Consider the following 13,219-nt stretch of genomic DNA (forward strand, 5'->3'; position numbering starts at 1 on the left):
ATCTTTAGAGTACTTGGGTAGCCAGCCCTATTTCAGTCGTTGCGCAAGGATCAGGAGTTTGAACCCTTACCTAGACTGCCTTTGCTTCAGTACACTGCATGAACTGGGGCTAGACTTGAACTCCTACCTAGGCTGTCGCAAGTGATGGCTACAGTAAGATAAACCGGCGCGAAAATTATTGATGGTCTCCAAAACTACCAAACAAATTAAAGAAACGGAAAATAAATATCAGAAATAATAGAGCAGGGAAAGGGAGATAGAGATCATGCTCCGCGTACTCAAGAATCATTCGCCTCACAGAAAAACACCCATGAAAAACAAGATAATTGAACATTGCATCAACAACTCCACTTACTATTTTCAAGAATATGTGATTTCATATGACGTGAAAAAGAATTTTCATTTTGAATGCCTTTCGGCAGACGGTACATTCAAATTCGCGTATTTCACTATGAACTTTCATATGAGAAGTAAGACAATATTTAATTTTAAATGCTTTTCCACATATGTTACATTTAAAATTTAAAGAATCATTATGAGTCTTCATATGATATAAAATGGAATCTCTAGTTTTTAATCGTTTTCCACAATAGTTACATTCAAAATAAGAATCATTATGAATATTCAAATGGAATGAGAAGTTACGTTTATTTTTAAACATATTATTAAAAGTCTGCATTACAGTTAAACTATATGTATATTAAAATAAAAAATAATAAAAATTATTGACACTATACCGGTTTTTATAAACTTCAAAATTGACATTTCGGTATTTATATTTGACCAGCTGTCATAATTTTTATTTTGGTCCAAGCATTATATTTTTTAAGCAAGAGTAAGAAATTTAAAAAATTAATAAACCTATTGATATCTCAAAAAAAACTAATAGTAATACTCTAAACACGTGATATTTTAATTTTCATATAAGATTCAAACGCATGCGCGTATGTGAATCTTACACATGTTACATACGCATGCGCGCATATAACGTGTGGAAAAATCAATACAAAAAAAATCATTTGTGCAGAAATCAGGGTTGCAAGATTTAAAAAAGTAGCATGTAAATAAATAATATTTAACAATCTCAATCGTGTGCACTAGTCATTTAATATTGTTCAACGCTTATCTCTAAACAAATACGTTATTATTTTTAGTTACAGTTCATGACAAGAATTCTGATTTATTTAGAATATTGCCATTAAAAATTTTATCTGTTGAGAGACCGAAATGTTTTTAATCGAGCGTAGAACGAGACCATGTTGTGCATTTTTGTTACTGTTTATGCACGCACATAAACGGTTTTTTACTTATACTTCAATTTCGAGGTCCGATTCATCGGAATCATTACACCTTTCGGCCATTACTATACATATTATTTAAACTAAAGTTAGTTTATATTAAATTATTTAACGAAGTAAAAATATTAAATTTACTTGTTAAGTCGAAAAGTAATTGAGAAGCGCAGAAATATTCTGCGCTTCGACATAGCTCTCTCGACGACAGACAAACAAATACTGACGCACGATTAAAGCGTCGTCTGATGTGTGCGTCAGTGCGAGTCAGAACGTAAGACACATTGCCCTAGCTCTCTCCCTCGCTCTGTCACGTGCACTTGTGCATCTCGTCTGCACACGTACAAGCAAATCTGCGTGAGAGAAAAGGGGATATACTCACCTTCCAAAATACTCAACCAACTCTCTCTTGCGAAATTTTCTGACAAAGCGGTGAAAGTTATAGATATTAGCCTCAATCAGATCCGACAAAAGAGGCGGGGAGGATGCCACAGATTATTATTAAATAAGTGGCGAAGCGCGATTTTTGGTTTCAATTAAAACAGTGCAGTAAAGCATCAGGCGGCAATTGCGTAAATAAACGTATACGCTAAGTTTCACTGGCGTTCGAATTCTCTTTAAAATGACGTTCACAATAGAGTTCAAGTGGCACGAAAACAAGAGGACATGCTAACTTCGCCTCGAGCTGAGAAGTAATTAATTAAGTCATTTGAAGCAGATTTATCGCCAGCAACTTTTCTTTCTGGTAAGAACAAAAACAAGTTTTTAAATATATTAAATTTTGAAACGTAAAGCAGTATGTGCGTTTAATCGATTGTTCTTAGCTAACTTTATCTAAACTTATTTTATTATCGATAAGTAAAGCTTAACAGCATAGTAAATAATTATCATTTTACATTTTTTTATTAAATCCTTGGATTGCGATTGCACAATGCGTACTGAAAACGTACTTGTAAAGAAAATTTCCCATAAGAAATAATGGAAGCTCTGATGATTCGTTCCAAAACCCAAAAATAATCATATGCAAATAAATAATACAGTTTCAATATTTTTATTATTATTATATTTTGACTAACTGGAATCTATATTTTCTTAGTTTTTCTTTTTTTGCGGATTAGAGGAGAAATTATACGCAGAAATAGTGTCTATAATTTTTAACAACACTAATATATTTCTCCTATTTTTCAATATATTTTAGAAAATAAATTTGATTATAATATTGAAAATGATTGCACTAATAATATTTGTGTATATTACTAGGTGTGCGTTTAGGAACGCACCAGTTAGCAGAAAATCAGATTTGCGATCAATACTTTTGCACGGTAATGGTCACAAAGCGAGCTATTTAGTTCTTCGCCCGGCGTCGTATGGTAGCGGTTGCAGGTGGTTGAATTTGTGCTTTATTCTGCAATATTTATTGGCTCAAAAATGGCATCTGCACGCGAAAGCCTCGAAGATATTGAACTAAGAATGGCGAGAAGCATGACGTATGTTCCATTGTTATACTTTTATGCAAAAATAACATATTTACCAATATATTATTTTACTGTTTTTCAAAGGAATTTGACAGTCAGCACCAAGTCTTTCGTCTCAAATCGCGAATCTAGCAATTTGGAAAACGAGAAATCAGTGATGGGTATGAATATTGATCAAAATTATAAACATATGTTGAATAATTAACTCACCCCAGTTCCAATATTAACAGCTGTGTTTTTACCATTGTCTTTATTATTGTTTTTCAGATGTCGGCAACTTTCATTTTGTTCATTTTCGATAAAATTACTCGTTTTTAACACTCGCTTTGATATAATACATATTCAAAAATATCAATAATATTGATTGCATTGATTTTCTGGACTAGATTCTTCCACGCAAATTTTGATTCAAAAATTTCACTAATAATTAATTAATGGTTCTTCCATTTTTAAATTTAAATGGTCCTTTCTACATTTTTTAATTTACTGAAAAAGCAATCATGAAATTAAAGGCACTCCTAACTATCGTTGCTACCAGTCATAACAATTTTTGCTCTCTACCTATTATTCTAAGAGTTACTCTATTTATTTCTTTAAAACGAATTAACAAAAAAAATATATTGTATGATTCCAAGCCTTCGAAAATTCTTAAAAATTGTTAATTATACTTTTGCGGTACCTGATAACAAATTTATCATTTCCATAAATGCATATCATCAAATAAACCGGTTAAAAGTTAACCATATGGTTAATTTTTTCTCACATTTCGAATCGAGATAATATACATATGTTGGGAAAAAATCTATCCAATTCTTTCTTCAAAGATGGATGACTTAGGAACAGGTAATTTCCAACTAAGTAGCTAAAGCCGATACTTCATATTATCATGATAGTATTTTTTTTTCAACAAAATCGCAAGGGTAAAATAAATTTGGAAGTTTTATGAATCTGAATTTTTAAAGTTAAAAACAATCTTATAAAAACCCCTGTATACTCTTTACAACATTATCAATTTGCTATTTAGCGATGTATAGAATCTACTGCTATAATTAGTTTTTTGCTAGGTTATGACGAAATGAAAAAATATTTAGCCCTTTCACTTATTTATTATTTCATTGTCATTTATTTTTACAGTTGGTGTATATTTGTATTACCCAGTGAAAGTATACTTTCATCAACTCAGCCGATAATCAGTCAGCATATCACTCAATAGATTTAAAAATTCACTGTTTGAGGTCAGTGAATCTATATTTTGTAAACCTAATCATAATTATATTATTCAGAGTCGGAATAAGTATCAAATATAGGACGATCAGAATTAAAATAATGAATGTTCATAATTATATATATATAGAACGATCATGTGATCAAAACTGTTGCACAAGTTGGGTGCATGCGAGCGTGCGTTGGCCTGAACAGTGAAAACCCCATGAATAACTCAACGAATCTATTTAATTGTATGTTGTACGCAAAGTTATTCCTGTCAATACTTGTACTTTCAGTTAGTTTAGTTAAATTGAATTTTCATTTATAATAATATACATCTACTGGTGAAAGTTTATTCGGATTGTGAATTCTCTAAAACGACAATGAAAGTATATTTTCACTGCTAATATCAATTCACTGTAACACACTAAAAATTTTGTCATATAAAACTTCAGACAGATCTAAAATTTGTGTATAAATCAGATGAAAAACTGCTTTTTCTACTACAAACTTTGCTTTAAATCATTTCAATGTGTACTATGTATCAATAATACAAAGTATTTTTTCAAAGCAACTGTTTAGAAACACTGAATTTTATCAAAAAAAATTCAAGAAGAAGTTGGCGATATCTAAAAAAACCTAATGAAGTAGCTGAGATTAGCGTGTAATTCTATACATAAATTGAGTTGTCTTATTTTTGTGGCAAACTAATGCAATATTGTTGTTATTTAACAAGTTATTGTTTTTTCGCTTAGAGCATAACATTGACTTAATGAAGTTCAAAGTCAAGACTGTGTTGGATTTACATCCGGGTGATGTAGATTACGATTCATTGTCCAAAACTATGAGCCCGATTACAATCGAAGGACTCGAACACGTCAAAGGCGTGTTCGGTAAAGTCATTATCGAAAAGTTTTGGTACGAAGACAGGATGGACGATCAGACTAACGGTACGCTCGAGACTGGAAATCCGACGGAGGGAGCTGTCGTGTGGGTTTATCTGGCGTCTTTTATCCAGGGGAGAGATTGGCCTCTCGAAAAGGACAAAGCGGGGCACAAGATAGCGGTAGTTAACAATTTTTTGCATGGACACCTATCCTAATGCGAGGACACATAATATATAAATAAATGTTTCATCTTTGTGTTTTTATTTCAGGTTATCGATTTGGATAACGCTTTACCGGGAGTTGTGGTAGCGTGCCGGAGTTTGAAGCCTGGTCAATGTGCGCAATTCCTATTGCCTCCGTCGGCAATGTTCGGGGTGTACGGATACGACATCGGGGATGACAAAACTTTTAATGTACCGGCAACTACTACTATCTTGTTTCTCTTGCACATGATAAAATGGGTCGATGTCCAAGCTACAAAGAGGTACATATTAAAGTATTTCGTCTACTTTATGCTACGAGTTTCATTAAACTTAAAATATAACAAGCTTTTCTTTCAAAAATTTTAGATACGATGCTCTCCCTGATCATGTCAAGAAAAATTTTGAAAGCGTTCAGGTGTTAATCAACAAAGTGGACGCCGTGAGCGCCAATTACTATAGAAGACGTCGCTACGAACAAGCGGCTGTATATTATGGAAAGCTCAGTTCGATGCTGAATGCGTGCATGGTCGTCAGATACAGCAATAGGATCGAATTGAACCGCTTGAAGTCGAAGACTCACCTCAACATGGCTATCGTGTACATGAAGATGAAAAATTACGGAACTGCCATGTCTCATTTGAACGAAGCGTCTATCCTGTGCAACTACAAAACCAACTGCAAGTATCTGTTCTGGAGAGGCAAGTGCCATTTCATGTTGAACCAGAACATGGAAGCTTATTCTTTCTTAACGGAAGCTGCGCTGTTGGAACCCAGCAACACCGAAGTCGGAAGGATGCTCGCCGAGGTCGACAAGGTCCTTATGAAATGTCGACAAACCGAGCGAAACATAGCCATAAAAGCCATCAGCGTGAAAGAGATAGAGGAAGTGACGAAAAAGACACTGGAGCACATGAACAACGTTAAAAAGGTGAGGGAAGTTCGCACTACAATGATCGAGAGCAACATAGCAGAGTTGGCCATGCCCGTTTTGAGAATGTTAGAACTTGATCTTATCATGTATCAGAATATCGTGAGGGATATCGACGACTTTGAAATTGTAGGCAGACCCTCGTTATTCTATGCTCATTTGACGCAGTATTATTTTATCATTCCAAGTAAACGTTAATTTTTAAGTGTTTGTGTTGATTGATGTTTTATATTGATGTGAGAAATACATATCGACGGCTTAAAGTATAAATTTGCTAACTCCACTTTTGGGTGAATAAGACTTAACAATGTTTTCTTGTATCTTTTTAATCGAAATACGCATGCATGCTCAAAAAATTGCAATCTCCATTTAAACATAAAAATTTCATATAAAAAAATTGAGATATTTTAATTTTTTTTATTTTTAGTTTCTCCTGTAAAGAAGTCAAATATGGAGTTAGTAAGTTTACACTCGATAAGCCATCGATATGATGTTCTTTAACCGACTTGAAAAGTAGGTTATCAGTCATTTATCACAGTGCTCCACTCCGCAAAACAAATGTGACATGAGATGCGGAGCACTGACGTATCGTACTCAATTGACCGATCAAGGTCTGATATGAATATACTCTCGCATACGAACGTATGTGATCTTAATGTTACGTAATTTTAAGTGAAAATCGCAAGGTCGCGGAGTGGCGCAATGTCCGGGCCTTTTATATTCATTTTTGAAGCGCTAATTAGTGCAACACATTCTTGAAAAAATATACTAAAGTAAAATTTGATTTAATTAAAAAAACTATTAACTATTGGTGTTTATTAAATATTAAATATATATGTATTATTGTAACAATGTCTGAATATTTGATGTCGTTGATATATGTATTTCTGAATGTTTATTCCATATAACAAGACAATATGACCAAGTTCAATTAGTTTGCCTGTCTGATTTGTCTAAAGATTAATTGAAGTGCAGGATCAGGGTTAAGCAACATTTATTGCTTCGGGTACTATTTGGCTGTGTGGAAGTCTCCAAGACTGTCCAAGAGATATTGTACTGATTTTAGGTCCTAGTCTGAGTGCAGGTGTAACCGAATCCAGAATTTTATAACTATGTGTGTGGAATTGTAATGTATACACACATTCATACATGTATACATACTTACATTATTCAAATAAATGTGATTTGCGCAGTTTATAAAAAACGATGCAATTAAATGAGCATTTAATTAAATCGACTTTTATTCAATCCTGTTAACAAAAATATATCCCACCATTTTAATTATCACACTCAAAATCAGAAAGGCTTGGGCCACACCGAAGTGCTACGCTTGTCCTACTGTCATGTTGTACGCTACGTGCTTAGGTACAAATTCAGTTAACATTTAGGAGCGCTCAAGTCATTCTCAAAACTAAACAAAAAGTTATCTCTCACAGAGAATTTCGATGGTCTGAAGTTCGAACTTATTAGATTATATTATTTTGCGACAGATGATAAATGACGAGATGTTTTCTCCGAGCGGTGGTGGAGAAGCTAGCACAGGGATGATATCCGTGGGAGTATCAGAGGTTTTGTAGGTGGCGTGGCAGCGGAAGTTGATCCCTCTCAGGATGTGTGAGCCCATGACAGTATGTTGTCAGCGGGCGAACGGGCGTCTGCTGGTCTCTTCGAGTGTCTGCCGGAATCTGTGAGTGATCTCTCCTCATCAGAGTCCAGACTTAAGTATCCAGGGCTGCAAAGCTTGCTGACCAATCACAATCATGCAGCGATCATCCAGCCAATACATATACTCGTTTAATGGAACAGCGAACTAGATATACGCCTTTATAAAGCGACGTTTACTTGATGGGTATTGTCCAAGGTCGTATACTACAATGGGATTTATTTTTTCACAACAAAGAAATATTCTTTCAATGACGGAGAATATTGACTAAAAACTCATTACAGATGTAACGAGGGCTTGTGTGTGTGGTCCCATCCTTTACGCTATTTTATTGTTTCCTTGTAGATGATCATTTTGATAACAGTAAATTATCGTGAATTTTAAGAATAAGACGCCACAAAACTTGTCTTTATTTACTTCCTGTGCAACCTCCTTCTAAAGTGATTTTAGTATTAGATGCCCTCGCCCCCTCCCCTCAAATGATGTCTGGAAAATTCCACGTAAAATGTTTTGACACGAAAAATAACTCATGTCAATCTCTCCTCATAGTCTGTTTCCTTTTAAGAGTCAACGGATATATACAAACTAAATTTGTCACTATCTGCATCGGTATTTGCATTAAAACTAATGAAAAAAAACTCCAAATTCAAAGAGATCATAAGCGCTACTATACAAAAATAACTTTATTAATAAAATATTTCTACATTATAAAAATAAGTAGTATACAAACTTGGAATGATGGGATTAAACTAGTTCAACACAACAACCTAGTGCTTATTATAGTCATCGCTGTTATAGTTAACCTAATAAAAACAAATGGACAATAATAATAAAAATATCGTTTCTCAACATGGAACATTCATTAGGTAATATTAATAATTAAACGATTAAGATTAAAATCTCAAACTAGTTACACAGCACATTGATTAGACTTGTTAAATTAGCAAAAAGAAAAAAACATCACACGATGGATGAACACCATCCACATTAATTACTTCTCTCTTAAGGCACTGAATCTCCTATTAAACGTATTATCTATGTACACGCATTTCTTTACGGCTCATGGCAGATTCGAATCGAACCGCAATATAGCAAACGCATAGACTAGTATGCGATACAATTCTGCATAATTCTAATTATAATTTAGCGAATTGCGTAATTCACGAGTTCATATTGTTCGACGGTTGCCGCAACATTTTAAAATAATACTTATGCAGTGTAAACACGAAAGCGAATAACATTAAACAAAAAAAATAATACCCTTCCAATGTTGATCGCCAACAATATAACCGAAACTATCTTATGATTTTCGTGCATTAAAATTAATACATACATCAATTTAAAAAAACATTAGAACTATACCATATATTTATATAATTTGCATCTTTGTTAAAAAAAAAAACCACAATGGGAAACTCACTACTTATATCACAATATTAAACAAAAAATTGGCGCCGCCCACGGCGCCGAAATTTGTTCTTTTGCCGTCCCCGTACTTTTTAAATAAAACGAAGGCGGTAGAAGGAGAAATTTCTGTTAACTAGTTAAGATGTTATCAGTTCAATTGAAAAAACCCTAAAAACAGCACAAAAGAGATGCCTAATCGTAGCAATAAATAGTAAAAAATTTAGTAACCATTCTCCTAGTTATTATAACACATATACTTTTTTTATAACAAATTCAATCGACGTTTAAAAGTTCACATTGCTATTCGATCTGCCAAATTTAAACGATCTCGTGTTCTTTCGAGTGAAGGCGCCTATCGTTCTTTGAGTGTCAGCCGTCAGGATGCACTGTTTCGGCGATAGTCTTCCGCAGCCCGAACGAGTCTTCGATTTCAGGTTACGTTTTATTGACGTTTCGTTGTTATTATTGTTACTCAAGGCTACTGCTACTGTCGGCGCCATTGACTTGATGCATCTGTAATAAAAACACATTATTATCGTCAACGTCGAAATCGTACAATCCGCAGTCAGAAAATTTATGAATATAGATTTAGTGTCTTCCGAGCCTTCTAAATTAAAAAAAAAAATATGATTTTAAGATAAACGATGCTAACCTGGTAGCTTCCTGCAATTGTTTTGAAAGCAGTTCGTTCTTCAATTTGATCGCTTCGAGCTCTCTGCGTAGATCGGCGTTGCTCTTGTTCATTCCTTGGCTCATCAGCGGGTGTCGGACGATCTGAGCCGCTGAGGGTCTTTTCGTCGGATCTGGATCTATCATACTCTAAAAAGCGTAAAAATTAGGTTAATTTCCACCACACTGATAACGATCGACCGAAAAGAGCAATGCTTACTTTTATAAGCTGTATTAAATCTCGACTATAATTGGGCAATTCCTTGATGTTTCCGTTTCGGATGTCGTGCCACTCGTCGCCGTTCTTGGGAAGCGGACCGCTGCCGGCCGCTTCGTATATGGTCAATCCGAACGCGAATATGTCTGCTTTCGCAAGACTGTTAATGTCCTCCTGCAGAACCTCGTTGGACAGATAACGACAGTCGCCCTCCTCCAACTGCGGCGCCGATATCGTCGTCACGTGACCGAGGTCGCCTATTTTGTACGTCACCTCTGAATAGTTGCTGATTTGGTCGTCGTGCTCGTCGAAACCGTCGTCGGCTGAGTCGTAGTGTGTCTTGACGTCGCCCTCTTCGTCAGCTATGCTGTTCACTTCGTGCGCTAAGAATATGTTTCCCGGTTTAATGTCCATGTGAACTAGTTGCATCGAGTGTATATATCTACAAAGAAGGATCGATTAATTCGATAAAATCGTCGTCTATTCATATATAGTCTTTCGATACTTACTTTAGACCGTCGGCTATGTGCCATATTAAAACTAATAATTTAGGTTCGGGTAAGGGTCCTTTGGTTGCAATATAATCTTGGAGCGAACCGCCGTCACAGTATTCGTTTTGTATTATCATATGGTCGTCCTCTGCCCACGCAGAATAATATCTGCAAAATTAAGTTTATCGTCAACGACCGCTTGGATTGCAACGAGTCATTTTTACAACATACCTGACGACGTGTTGATGTTTTCCTAAGACTGCGTGCGCATACACCTCGTTCAAAGCTGCCTTTTCGCTCTGACTTCCCGTGACGGGCCGTAGCGATCTCTTTATCGCATATTCGCAACCGTCTAGTCTGTTCAGGCATCTGTGGACGGATCCGAAAGAGCCTTTGCCGAGTGATCCAAGCTCAACGAACTCTTCGTGATATCGTGAAATATTGGATTCCTAAACGAACATATTATATAATTATCTAATTTATTCGACTATGAACATAATAAATTCACAAATTAGCGCTTACTCTTAATTTTTTAGTCGGTTGTTCTATTAACATGTCGGAATCTGCGGATGTGTCTAAGCCGGAAGAAATGTTCATCGATGCGTTTGGCGAGGACGTCTTTGGGAGAGCGCGCTTTTTCTTGTTTAGAAGCATACCTGTAAGAAAAATTGATATTGTCACAGCGAGTCTTTTTTATTTTCAAAAGATAGAGCTCAGATTTTAATGCTGGATACATAAACAAATTCCCATGTTTCACCTTCCTAGTATGATTTACGATTTTCATGCATCAAAACATCATGTTGATATATGAGTAAGTTTTTAAAAAAATGTTAAAAGGATTACAATTTTACTAGGGAAAATATAATTTATCTGGTAGGTGCTAGTAAAATTATATACAAGTTTTTCATAAACGATGAATAAATATTATACTGAATGCGTATTTTTCAATAGTTACATTTTCGTTAGTGAAATCCAAATATACTTTCAATTTCTAGAAAATAATTTAACTCTAAAATGTCTATGAAACTCAATTTGAGTTGCTGCTCAAAAAAATAACTTAACGAAAGGTCTAAAATGAAATTATAGATTTAGAACTTTATATTAGGTCAAGTCGAAAATATTTATCTGAGGAAAAAATAAGCAAAAGAAGAAGTATAGACAGACGACACATCTCGCATATAGTTCTATAGTTTTTCTGCACTTTGATTTTACAGTTTTAAAAATATGAAATCTGATATAAGAGTGCTGGTCAAACTATATTCAAACCGAATTTTGGTCAATAGGTGGGTGCAAAAACAAACAATCACTTCTCATTAATTGGGATAATTGTTTTTGGCGCTCTCCTATTAGTCAAAATTCGGTTTAGATATTCTTCATTCGATTCTCACTTATTGTTATAAAAAGTATTAGAATGATTTTTCGCTAAATAACAGAGTCATTTAATGAAAAATCATTCTGGAAAAAGTTGGAATGTCACTTTGAATATGCATGATCATTGACAGCTGTCTGATTTAGTGCTGCTAACATATGATACTCGTAAGAAAGGTAAAGGTAATTTTCATATTTTTTAATTATAAGTATATAATACCAAGAATTTGTTTCGTTTACTTTATTATCATATACTTGTAGAAAGAATAAAATGTTTTAATAAATGAATCAATATAATTTGTATTTCTCGGCTCTCGGCTCTCGGCTATACAATTGTTTATTATCATTATCAAGGTGTTTTAGGATTGGTCTCGCAAAATTAGTCAGATATACATAACACATTTTTAACCTAATTTACTAGTTAAAAAAATGAAAAATAATAACAACGTCACCGTTGGGCGTGAAGGGGTTGACGTTGGCCTCGGGGTACAGATGCGACCTGTGCCTGTCGCTGCCGGCGCTGTCGTCCGCGTTCCACGAGCCGTCCGATGCCGCCAAGTGCTCCTTGTCCAGGAACCGGCCGAGCTCCGTCCTGCGGCCCGGCCCTGAGATCCTGGAGCGACATTTGCTGGGCGTGGGGGTGGAGCACTTTTGCAGGATGGTCTTGGGCGTGGCGGGGCTGTCGAACAGTCTGAGGGGGCGAAACGTTACTTATGTTCTCTAAAGTATGTTATTAAAAGTGAAAGCTGAGCTGAGACCTGAGCTCCCGGACGCGCTTGTACGGGGGACTGAGCTGAGGGTCCGGCTGGTCGAAGACGAGGCGGCGGGGTCTGGGGGGCGAAGGGGGCGACTCGTATTCGTCGTCGTCGTCGAAGCGGAGCCTCTGGGCGCACCTCATCTCGACGGCCGGCTCCGGAGAGGGACGCGTGGCCGGCGCGGGGGACCAATCGCCGTCCATTGTGACGCGCGACCTCCAAATCGCGGCCATCTCATTGGCGAAACGCCAACGGAAAATATTTGAAAATTGTTGCCATGCTCAAAAAATATAAATAATAAAACTTAATCATTCCCTTTAGCAAATTTAAACAAAATCAAATTATTTGACACAAAAATCAATTTACAAAAATGCTGACAGTATGCGAATCGGTTTACACTCATTCAAGTGTTGGAATGTTTGTATCTAAAAATGTGGCAATTTATTTTTTATATTTTATTTAATCTACACAAAAAGAAACAATTTTTTCCACTGGATCCGGAATCCTATTCCGTACTGTCGAGAAACCGAAATATTTTTTAGCGAGACCACGCTGTGACTTTTGTCTTTGTTGATGCATGCACACAAACGCATTTCTTACTCAGACCTGATGACGCCGAGCTCGCGCGCTACTCAAACGTTCGTAACAAAACACATAA

At 35.7% G+C, this 13,219-nt stretch overlaps 2 protein-coding genes across 4 annotated transcripts; one reads left to right on the forward strand and one right to left on the reverse strand.

Moving 5' to 3' along the window:
- Positions 1 to 2,570: 2,570 nt before the first annotated feature.
- On the forward strand, positions 2,571 to 7,224 carry LOC148238344 (inactive peptidyl-prolyl cis-trans isomerase FKBP6-like). 3 transcript variants are annotated; one of them, XM_088197889.1, is made up of 5 exons: positions 2,571 to 2,779; positions 2,852 to 2,928; positions 4,729 to 5,039; positions 5,130 to 5,344; positions 5,430 to 7,224. In XM_088197889.1, exons 1-5 carry the CDS (start codon positions 2,721 to 2,723, stop codon positions 6,187 to 6,189), a joined length of 1,422 nt encoding a protein of 473 aa, XP_088054015.1. In that variant the 5' UTR covers positions 2,571 to 2,720; the 3' UTR covers positions 6,190 to 7,224. The 3 variants fall into 3 exon arrangements, with proteins under 3 accessions (XP_088054015.1, XP_088054023.1, XP_088054034.1); XM_088197897.1 differs by having other exon boundaries at positions 2,574 to 2,779; positions 3,035 to 5,039; XM_088197908.1 differs by lacking the exons at positions 2,571 to 2,779; positions 2,852 to 2,928 and adding an exon at positions 4,554 to 4,637.
- Positions 7,225 to 8,299: 1,075 nt separating this feature from the next.
- Positions 8,300 to 12,786, reverse strand: LOC148238345 (wee1-like protein kinase). Its single transcript, XM_088197839.1, has 8 exons — positions 12,565 to 12,786; positions 12,259 to 12,497; positions 10,961 to 11,094; positions 10,670 to 10,887; positions 10,457 to 10,606; positions 9,951 to 10,389; positions 9,714 to 9,880; positions 8,300 to 9,574 (listed from the first exon to the last, which is right to left on the reverse strand). Exons 1-8 carry the CDS (start codon positions 12,762 to 12,764, stop codon positions 9,346 to 9,348), a joined length of 1,776 nt encoding a protein of 591 aa, XP_088053965.1. The 5' UTR covers positions 12,765 to 12,786; the 3' UTR covers positions 8,300 to 9,345.
- Between the last annotated feature and the right edge of the window lie 433 nt (positions 12,787 to 13,219).

Source organism: Plectrocnemia conspersa, unplaced genomic scaffold (genome assembly GCF_051122295.1).
Source record: "Plectrocnemia conspersa isolate PC_06_02 unplaced genomic scaffold, ASM5112229v1 ptg000001l, whole genome shotgun sequence".
In the NCBI taxonomy this organism is placed as follows: Eukaryota; Metazoa; Arthropoda; class Insecta; order Trichoptera; family Polycentropodidae; genus Plectrocnemia; species Plectrocnemia conspersa.

Coding starts and splice junctions, on each gene's coding strand:
- LOC148238344 (XM_088197889.1), top strand. CDS start 2,721: ATGGCATCTGCACGCGAAAGCCTCGAAGATATTGAACTAAGAATGGCG. Junction 5,040..5,129: donor AAGCGGGGCACAAGATAGCG/GTAGTTAACAAT, acceptor TTTTTATTTCAG/GTTATCGATTTGGATAACGC. Junction 5,345..5,429: donor GATGTCCAAGCTACAAAGAG/GTACATATTAAA, acceptor CAAAAATTTTAG/ATACGATGCTCTCCCTGATC.
- LOC148238345 (XM_088197839.1), bottom strand. CDS start 12,764: ATGGACGGCGATTGGTCCCCCGCGCCGGCCACGCGTCCCTCTCCGGAG. Junction 12,498..12,564: donor AAGCGCGTCCGGGAGCTCAG/GTCTCAGCTCAG, acceptor TCGCCCCCTCAG/ACTGTTCGACAGCCCCGCCA. Junction 11,095..12,258: donor CAACCCCTTCACGCCCAACG/GTGACGTTGTTA, acceptor TTTTTCTTACAG/GTATGCTTCTAAACAAGAAA.